At 39.2% G+C, this 10,748-nt stretch overlaps 1 protein-coding gene across 1 annotated transcript in view; it reads right to left on the bottom strand.

The window, feature by feature from the left end:
- Positions 1-10,748, bottom strand: part of ITGA9 (integrin subunit alpha 9) — a 288,073-nt gene that overhangs the window by 229,636 nt on the left and 47,689 nt on the right. Inside the window, exons 5-6 of the mRNA XM_042475622.1 lie at positions 5,109-5,176; positions 605-734 (exon numbers count right to left, since the gene is read on the bottom strand). Coding sequence (XP_042331556.1) covers positions 605-734; positions 5,109-5,176 — 198 coding nt within the window. The remainder of the gene's footprint in view (positions 1-604; positions 735-5,108; positions 5,177-10,748) is intronic.

Raw genomic sequence — 10,748 nt, 5'->3', positions numbered from 1 at the left:
GCCATGAAAGCCTTTGATTTCACAATTTCAAACAGTCTGCTTTCTTCTATGCTGTAGTCTGATGGAGCATCCCTGTGCCTCTGATATGTATTTCAGTACTTCACACAAATTTCTGTGGTGGCTTTATAAATATCTGCATGTTCTGTGAAACTTGTCCCAGTGTCCTGGTCCTCACAATCATCCACTTGTACCAAGCATGCATCTCAGAATATATCCAACACTTCTCTGTAACTGTAACTCTCTAGTACAAGAGGGGGAAATGTGTAGTTTTCTGGATATTATTGGACTGCAACTCATAATTCCTGACCATCTCTTATGCCTGTTAGGAACGATGGCAGCTATAGTCCAATAATTGCTAAAGGACCACGTTTCCCAACTCTGGACCAGAGCGCATGCTGTCATTTCAAAAACATTGTGTACCATTTTTGTTCCTGTCAGTGAGAAATATGTAACCAAGTGCCTCATCTTAGACCATTAGGCCTAAAATAATCAGGCACCTATGTGTTTACACAGTTTTTAATGACAGAAGAAAAAACCCTGAGTGCAAGAGAATCAACAGTCAGGATTTGAGACTCCTGACAATTAGTGAGGCCACATCACTCACCAAGATATGTGTACCGCTTGGCTATCACGGATTCATCATTCAATTTGAAGTATGTATTATCAGTGAGATTCAGTACTTTGATAGTTCCTGTCCAGTAGTAAGATCCAGGAGCTCCCATGATAACCAGCTCCTGCAAAACAAGAGTTTCATCATGCTAAATTTCTGCAATCAAGTAAAATAAGACTGATATTCTACAATGACTACAGAAAATTTCTGGAGACAGAAATACTTAGGGAAGACTGAATCAGAGAAAAGAACTCTAAGTTTACTCTGCTACAATAAGAATATGTCATGCATTATGTAAATATATCAATATTACAACTTCATCACGTGTAAATATATAAATGCTGTTTTTTAAAAATTAAATCATTACAAATGTTACACATTGGGAAAATAGGTGAAATAAAAGCTAAAATTCTCTAGTTTAAAAAGGAAGAGAGAAGCAGCACCTTAAATTGTTTAGTAATGCACTCAAGCACAGTAGCATTGCCATGATCACTAACAGATTTTACTCAAACCTCTGAATCTTGTTTGGATCCAAGAAATTTATTTTGTGAGAGGCTTTTTCTTTCCTTTTTCATGTTTGGCCTGGAAAGAGTTGGAAAATGTGGTTTTGTCCCTACCAAAAATCTTTTAGTATCAGATCAGCCAACTTTCTTTCAGTAATAAGTAAATGGTTCAGGAGCTTTAAAAACTAGGTCTGCACAAATGCCCCTACATAGAGGTAAACTCCAGGTCTGATTCTGGTGCACAATAGCAATAAACAGATACAAAATCACCTGATTCCATAGTTAATTATCAAAAGCATGTTATGTGCAACCTCTTACACTGAAAGTACAGAGGTAATGTAATTAAAAGCAGTGGTAACTGGTGACGCCAGTATCAGTGGGCTGACAAATCCATTCCAGGTTTTGGTCCAAACATCAAGGTTCAGTTTCTTGAGTAGCTCTTCTGTAAACCTTGGACTGTACATTAGCTGATATTACATGTTTGGCTCGGGATGCATTTTAAATAGAAACACACGCAGGGAACACAAAGCAGTGGTTTGCTTACAAGCAAGCCAATAAATTCTACCACCATCTCAGGACCTGTCTTTCAGGAACTATGCATTCATTCACAAAATTTCTCTTCAGTATTCTCACAGGCAAGGGCTAAAAACAGTTGGATGCTCTAGTCCGCCTCTCATTACTGGGTCAGACTAACAAACCAGGCTTAGATCAGACTGGCCAACTGTGGCGAGATGGTTCTGGACTCAAAATCCCATCATCCACAGCCAATGGTGAGGGATGATCGGGTTTGCAGTCTGACAATATCTGGAAGGCCACAATAAGTATCTTGGCCTAGATAATTTGAAATAGCTACAAAATACACACACCCTGACATTACAGGAATAATTTAAACAGATACATCTGTAATAAACTTGCATTGTTTCTGTGTCCTCTAGGGACAACCAACCAATCCATCTCTCATCAGAAAATAGCATACGTTAGCAGGACTGAGTGCTCATACATTAGGCACTTGCCTGTTTGACCCAGGACCCATTTATCTATGTTTCCTGCTCATTTTGAAAAGGCTTAAGCTCTAGGCAGTCCACTGAAAGTTCAAAGCCACCTTTTGAATGAAGAGCAAGCCAAGAGAGCTCAGAGCATGGGAAAAAGAAACAGGCTCGATACTGCAGACAAGCCAGGAAACAGCTGCTGCTGACACGGCTTCTGCGATCAAACGTGTTATCACAAAGGATGCCACCCAATTTCAGATTAATCTAGGAAGATCCCACTGAGTTATTTTGAATACTGAAGTGGTACCCATCTTGCTCCAATGGTCCAGAGGGATTAAGATGCCCTTTAGGTCAATTGTGAAGACAGCTTGAAAAAAATATTCCCTTTCACATGCCCCTCAATTTCCAGACATTACCAAAAACACATAGCTGCCACCAAAAACAGTGGCCCTATGCCTAGCTTCCTATATTCATAATAATATAGGAAACTGCCTTATACTACGTCAGACACTTTGTCACCATCTAGCCCAGCACTGTCTGGAAGCTGCTCAGCTCTCCTGAAGCTCTGACAAAAGTCTTTCATGTTCAGAGCTTGGAAAAAGGACTGTTTCAGACAAAAGCTCCCATGAGAGATGCTAAGAGATACAGTCAAAAATATTTTTTTGCACTTCATATTTGCTTTGTTTTTTTTTTATTTGCTGTTAAGGCCATTTCAATTTATGGCAAACCTATGAATGAGAATCCTCCAAGAGCCAGAGTCAATACCTTCCTGTTCAGGCCTTGCAAATTCAGGGCTGCAACTTCCTTTCTCAAATCTATCCACCTGTAATGTGGTTTCCCTCTTTTCCTATTGCCTTCCACTATAATAATAATAATAATAATAATAATAATAAATATTCCGCTTAATCTCTTGGAATCCAAGAGGATTACAACAATAAAAGAGAATACAGTTAAAATACGAAAACTCCTATCCCTCCCCCCTTGTCAAGCATTATTGTCTTTTCCAGTGAGTCATGTTGCCTTGTGATATATCCAAAGTACAACAGCTTCACTTTAGCCATCTTGGCTTCCAGGGAGATTTCAGGCCTGATTTGCTTTAGGACTTAATATTTTCATTTCAATTTTTAGCAGTCCACGGTACCAGTAAAACTCTCCTCCAGCATCACATTTTGAATGTTTTGTTTTTCTTCCTGCCAGTTTTCTTCACTACCCAGCACTGACACTCATAAATATATTTAATATTTGGTCCTCTTTTTTGTTTTTCTTAATTATAAATTTTAGAGAATGACCTAGGTGCCTTCTGCATGCAAACCCTGGACTCTGCCACTGACCTACTGTCCTGTTCCCATCCTTAGGTAGTAATGAAATGTGTGATGTGACATCCCCATGACATGCCTATCCCTCACTCACAGTAGCCAATGATGTGGAACGTGGGGATTGCATGCAAAGTGTGGCCTAATATTTTTCCATTTTTTGCATTAGAACTCAATTTTGAGCCTTTTCAAAATAGTAAATTTTGCCTCAGATAATGATATCCAATATTACAGAACAGACTTACAACAAAAAAATATAGCCCGGCCCATTGATGCAGTGTTTATACTTTTTGTACTTTAAACCATATGCAAGCATAAGTTAGAATACTGCCACAAAAGTAGACAGCAGAGAAAGGTCCAGGCATTTCATATGTGTTTTGCAATTCAAATATACTCTATAATTACACATCTCTTCCTGAGGAAAACATGACATTTACACATGAAACCAGCCATCAACTATTGCTAGTGAATGTGTGTTCCACTGTATCAGTGCACCTAACACCTTCTGGAAATAGATTAACTCTGCCAGTCCATATATTGATTCCTGAAAGCAATGAACATCAAGATTGGTATGGGTATCACATTTCAAAGAAGATATACCTGCATTTACTTTTAACAATACTGGCCCTTTTTGTGCAAATCAGAGGTGCAGAACCTTTGGCTAATGAAATGTTTTTGCATCCAACATCCATCAGGTCCAATGAAAACGGATTGTGGAAGTCAAAAAACATCTGGAGGCTAAAAGGTTTCCCACCCCATAAGTACTGATAACCACACTTCTGGCTTAGCATCCTATAATGTAATGGGGGAGGAGCTGTAATTCAATAGCAGAGCCAATATTTTGTATACAAAAGGATTCAGGTCTATTCTTCCATATTCCCAGAAAGGCCAGGAAATAGCCCTCCACCTGAAATTATGGACAGATATAACCGGTTAACATAGACAATATTAGAGCTACACATCAATGACTTGGTATAAGACAGTTTCCTATACAGTTAGCTCCCCTTATCCATGGATTTTTTATTCACGGATTCAAGCATCCACAGCTTGAAAATATTTTAAAAATAATATTTTAAAAATACAGACATTCCAAAAAGCAAACCTTGATTTTGCCATTTTATATAAGGGATGCCATTTTACTCTGCCACTGTATTTCATGGGACTTGAGCATCCACGGATTTTGTTATCCATGGGGGGTCTGGGACCCAAACCCCAGAGGATACCTAGGGCCCACGGTATTCCATTTCAGTCTTCCAAACTTGGTGCCTTCCAGATGCACAATTATTGCTCTTTTAAGCCATCCTGTAACTAAAATTATCTAGGCAGTGCACAATTTAATAAAAATACAACATATTTTAAAACAAAACAATAAAATGTGTTGGATTATAACTCCCAGAAGGCCCCGGCCTGGGAGCAGTAGTCTGGTACATCTGGGGAGCACCAAACTGGGTAAGATTGCTATGTCTGGATCCACTCAGTTACCCATTATATAAATGCAGTTGGAGCATACAGAATCAGTAGGCATGTAATAAATCAAACAGAATTCCTCCAGAGCTGCATCAGCAAAGCTTTAGGATGAAAGACAATATAACAGTTGGGAAATTGCTGTAGCCAAAGGGAAGTTTCATGATTCAAAATCTTTTTACAGTGCAAATCAGGGAAGTCTTGAGCTTCTGACCACTCTACCACTCACCTCTGTGAAGAAACCTGCTATGCCAGCCTGACATGAGCCATGCTCCTCGCCATACTTCTTCTTATACTCTAATGTGGAGAAGAAATAAAATAGGGAGGGGGAGGGGAGAAAGAAACACAGTCACATCAGTCACTGCCAGATGTGTGTGGTTCACAATTGCACAGTCCCCTCTGCTTCATTCTACATGCACAGCTATAGAGTTGCAGGAGGCCCACACCAGACCCAACCCTGGGAAATCTCTGGAATGCAGTTAGCCTCAGATATGTGGGCTCCTTTGCCACAATCCATGGGAATTGTCAAAGACAAGCAGTGGAGGAACAGGGCAGAATAATAAACAGGGAGAAAACAAATTCCTCCCTATATCTCTGAATCTGAGGAAAATAAGCTCTTGACCATTTAGGCTAGAAATGGAATCATAAGACACTGGATAATGGAGGAAAAAAGTGAATCCAAGTGGAGATGACAGGGTTTAGTAACAGCCACTTAATTAACATACTAATCAGTGGCTCACTGAAAAAAATATTTGGTAGCTTCTAAAATAGAATGAAAAACACCATCCAAAAACCACAAAACAGTGATAACTTTTTGGGCCAATAAAAAATGCACAATATGCATCATGTAAGTTTCTGAAACTCTACAGGCTTCTTATCAGGCAAAGTTGTTAAAAATCATACAGGAGAAGGGAAAAATGATGATGTTAGAATCACATGCCTATATTTTGTCAAGATGTTATCTTTGGTCAACAATATCTTGACAAAATGTAGGCTGTGACTTTAACACCTTTGCCTGGTGAAGAAGCTTGTAGAGCTTTGGAAACTTGCATGAGGTATTTTCTGCATTTTTTCTTGGCCTAATAAAGGTATCACCATTTTGGGAATTTGGGATGTTATTACATTTTGTGTATAGCTAACACACTCCTGGCTATGTAAACTAGAATGAAAGGACACCTTTTTGTTCACCTCTTTCAGTTTCATGTTCACCTCTTCTAATCCCTTTACTGTCTCAAAAATAAATGCTTAGAAGAATATAAGCTTCTTTGAACAGTGACATATGGGGAGGCTTTTGTTCATAAAGTTTTTTGCACCCTATCAATAGTAGTGGTGGTGGTGCTATTACCACAGAACAACCACAGATAATGACAGATGCACAATGAAATCCTGAGACTGAGCGGGCATTCACTCTCAATTCTTTGTCCTGATGAGATGCAGATTACCGCTTATGCATATTGGGTTTGTTGTTCCCTTTTGTTTAGGGTTTGCGAATCTCTTCAAATCATTGTAACCCCTTTCTTATTCACACATGTCATTGTTTGGGGATAAAATGGAGCCACCTCCATTCCCTTGAACGATACAGAGAGGTCCGAATTGATTCAAAAGCTGATTCACACTGTCGAAGATGCAGATCGATGCAGATCTTTCAGGAAACTCGAGAAAAGACTCAGTATCGAATATCCCAAGTTAAGTGGGGGTTTTGCCAGCCCCCTCCCCCCAAAAGTGCATCAAGTGCATTCAGGATGTGTGTGAAAAACAAGGATTCAACCCAGAGTCATCTGGGATTATTTTCGTAGTGTGAACAGGGCCTTAGTATCATCTGAGGCACGGTTGAGCACTCCAATGTAGGGGTGGAAGGAATATTCAAAAATATTCACAAAATAGTTGAAAAACATGTTGAGTGTTCACAAACCCTCATGAGAAGAATTCTGCCTGATGAGAATTTTCGTAGTTTGCAACTTATTCTGCACAAAATTTGTATATGGTTGTATTGCAAAGAAAACAGAATTTTCTGAGCAAAAAATATATATTTCTATGCAGGAATATTTTTCCTGTGCAGAAAAAGCTGCTATCCAAACTGAAAATGCTATAGAATTATTCTGTGCAAAATTGGCACATGGGCGATTTTCATTTTTTTTTTTTCTGCACAGAAAATAATTCCACGTAGGAATATCATCTTTTGAACAGAAAATGATGTTCCATGCTGCTTTCTGTGCAAAATAATCATGTGCAAACTTTGCACAAAATAAATCATAAATTACAAACCGGCTGCAAAGTCTGCGTGGTTTCTGAAGACTTTCTTTCAGCAAGAAAAACCTTGCCAAAATATCTCCTGGCTTTCTTCAATAAGAAATTTAGTAAAGGACTACATCTCTACTCCAAATACCTCTCCCAGAGTTCATATCTGACTTCTCTGTTCCTAATATAAATGTTATTTTCCCTCCTGGACTAGGCTCTGCAACGCTGAATGACTATATTTGTCTCTTCAGCAGGACCACATGCTGCCCATTCTTTCAGTAATAACTTACCTTTAATCTACATGTGCAATAGAGTACGGCATCAAGAGCAGATGCAAGAAAATTACAATCTAGTCTACCTTTTTAAAAAAATGACCAGATAATGACCATAATAACTAGTTTGCTTCACCATTCTTTTCAAGCTCAGCTCCTACTGACGTCTGCCCTATGACTGGAAAGCTGATAGGTGAAGGGCACATTCTGGCCTAGCACCACTAAGAAGTGACTGCTTGCCATGCTGGATGGCAGATTCTGGAAATGTTCATACAAAAAAAGAAACTCTTCCTAGCTTTGCCCTTTGTTCCCAGGAAGTATTGAGAACAGAGGGGCAAGCCAACCTGGACTCTTACCTGGAAAAGAGGGAGCTACCAGCAGGTTACTTTGACCTTCCTTCTAGCCAACACACCTACTAGAATTGAAGACCACTCTATGAAGACTGCTCCAAGGCTTGTTCTCCTCTTCTCTCTCACTAACCTTTTCCCCCATGCTTTTAGTACATCTATTAGGTTGTGAGTCCGCAGGCAGGGAGAGAAACAAAACCTCTGAGTAAATCTGCTCTACGAATTTAAACCAAATTTCAACCCTGCTTAAAGGTTGCTCCTCCAAAGAGGCCCTGGAGAACTGAGGGTTATAAAGAAGATGGGTCTAAGTAGGAAATACTGTAAAGACTTTTTTGTACTCTTGCAAAACTATAGTTCCCAGATTTTTCCTGGACAAAATGAAACCATATTCTGCCAAGGTGAAAATGTTTAAATGTACAGTGCAGGTATACCCTTAAAATTCTAGATTCTTTTAGTGTTCCAGTTTGGGCCAGAGTTGTATGATTCTGTCCCTTCTGAGCTTCACTTTGAAATCTCTAGCAAAGAGATTAATGTATCACTTGTGGAGAGAGGGAATCCCACTTCCTGCTATTTGCAACATGTTCCCAAGGATAACTGGGATTTCAGGGTTTTTTGTTTTAAAAAAAATAGAGCAGAGTGCTTTGGTTGTTAAAAACACCCACCATGTAGCCTGGTAACACTCCGGAACAGCCAACCGCCAACCCATTGCTAAATTAGAAGGAATGTACACAGAATCCTTTTGCAGATTGCCTCTTCAGAACCAAATGTATTCCTCATGGTCTGACACACCACAAGAACTTAATAATAAACCTCACTGGAGAAGCTCTATACCAGCAAGGAAGATATAAACTGGACTCGCTACCGTATTAAACAAATATAAAGACCCTTTTGTATTGGGAAGACTTGTACATTCACTTTAAAACAAATGGAAGAAATCCCCTATTCATTTCATAATCATCAAGATTTCATTCTTATGGCCTACCAGACTGCAAAAACAGTATGAATTATGTGGTGATAGAAAATGGACTGAGGTTGTCCATGCCATGAAAATTAAGCAATCTCATTGTGACCACTAACACAACAGAAGACTGCTTTAAAGACAGAATGAGGATAATACAGTATTATTATTACCCAACTGTTGTCAACTCTCAGAGCTTGGTAGCAATATGTGCTTAAGTAAGACAACTAGCTACTTTTGGGCAGCATGGGAACAATGAAGCCACACTTCAAAAGCAATGTAATGAGTAATACCAACATCACTTTATTGGTGTAATGAGTAACGGCTTCTAGTTACTTTCAATTTTACTTTTAGTTACTTTGAGGTGACATTTTTGTAGGCATTTTCACATCAAATTTTTCTTGTTTTATGCTGTTCTCTTATCAATCCTTAAAGGGGAATTCTCCCCCCCCCCCAAAAAAAAAAAAGCTTATAAAAGGTAAGGGGGAAAATAGTGAGTAATGTATCCCAATATTCAGGGAAAGAATAAGAGGTGCTTGACATGAAAGCGGTTCAGACAATCCCTTCATGCACTGAAGGAACCTGTGCGCAGACTGCAGAGGTGCCCAGATTAGCCCTCCTCCTTAACACAGTCATAACCAGGGACCATGCCCTGTCACTGTCACATTCAACACATAACTGAATAAGCCCCTATGTGCATAGTAATTTACATATGTAGAGCTCCTCAATACAAGGCAGTTCCTGACTGTCACAGGTTCACAAGAAGTTACACATCTGCATATTAGTAACACAGGGACACAGATGTCACACATGTGTAGCACACAGTCATCTGATCACAGAAAATAATGACACTTCCCCCCACTCCATCAGTACACTTGATATTGAGAGCGTATTTATTATACAAATGAATTGCAAGATTTTTCCCATGTGTCCAAATGATATCAGAGCATGGTGCAATGGGTAAAGGCTATTCACGAGGAAGAGCCTACATGCTGCAGCAGTTTGCTTTTGCCTGAGCCTACTGAGAAGGGCAAAATTATTATTATTATTATTATTATTATTATTATTATTATTATTATTGTCATTATTTCTAGCCTGCCTCTTCCTTTGGATCCAGTCAGGTTACAATACAGTACAAGTTAAAAATAGAATACAAGATTGCAAAGGACTCTGTTCCCATCACCCTGAGCTCTTCTGTTGGTCCACAAAGCACAGAGGAATGGACTTTCCAATGAGCTTCCTTTTGCAATGTTGGGCCAGTCTAGGTTCACTAGTAGACACACCTACATTGCAGACTAAATGATACCAGTTTACTTTAAGAACTGTTGCCATATGTATATAACAGGAAGAACAAGAAAGAAAAGTTCTGGACAAAACACTAACGTAGGGAGCAATGAAGTGTTACGACTAGCAATCTCCATCCCTTCTCATATGAATAGAACCAAAGTTTAGGATCTGTCTGCCAATACACACACATTTAACATTTTCTGCCCATTCTACTATCCATATTGCACTCAAAGCTGCTTTGACAAAACAAAAGAAAGAAAGCAACAATTGTTTTGTGTCAGGACTGCCCCTTCAGCAGCTCTGTGACAATATTTTTTAAAATAACAAAGTACAAGTCACTGGGGAACTATGAAATTACACTGGGGGAAATGGGCAACTAAACCAGGACCTCCAGCATATTTCAACGAAGCCATGTAATGAAGTATTTCTACAGTTAGGCAAACTTTCCAAAGAGCCATTTTTAATCTGCTTATGAAAACGAAAGACATTTTATCTGGAGTGGAGATGGAGGAATGTGGTGTTCTGTTCAGAACTTCTTTTTTCTCCGGATGTTTTGAGGCAGAATGTTGCTCACAAGGTCATTTTGGATGGTGTCTGTTTCCCATGCAGTCAGACTGTATCAAAGAACAAAATCTAATTTCTCAGTTTCTAATCTTATCCCCCTTACTTCAGAGGTTTGGAAAGTGTGCCCTCAAATTCCAGTTTTTTAGACCCCAAAGCCCCCTCCTCTCCACCAAAAACAGCTTCAAGACCAAGACAGTTTTCAG

Source organism: Sceloporus undulatus, chromosome 6, assembly GCF_019175285.1.
Source record: "Sceloporus undulatus isolate JIND9_A2432 ecotype Alabama chromosome 6, SceUnd_v1.1, whole genome shotgun sequence".
In the NCBI taxonomy this organism is placed as follows: Eukaryota; Metazoa; Chordata; class Lepidosauria; order Squamata; family Phrynosomatidae; genus Sceloporus; species Sceloporus undulatus.
This window is presented reverse-complemented; position numbering and strand designations above follow the sequence as displayed.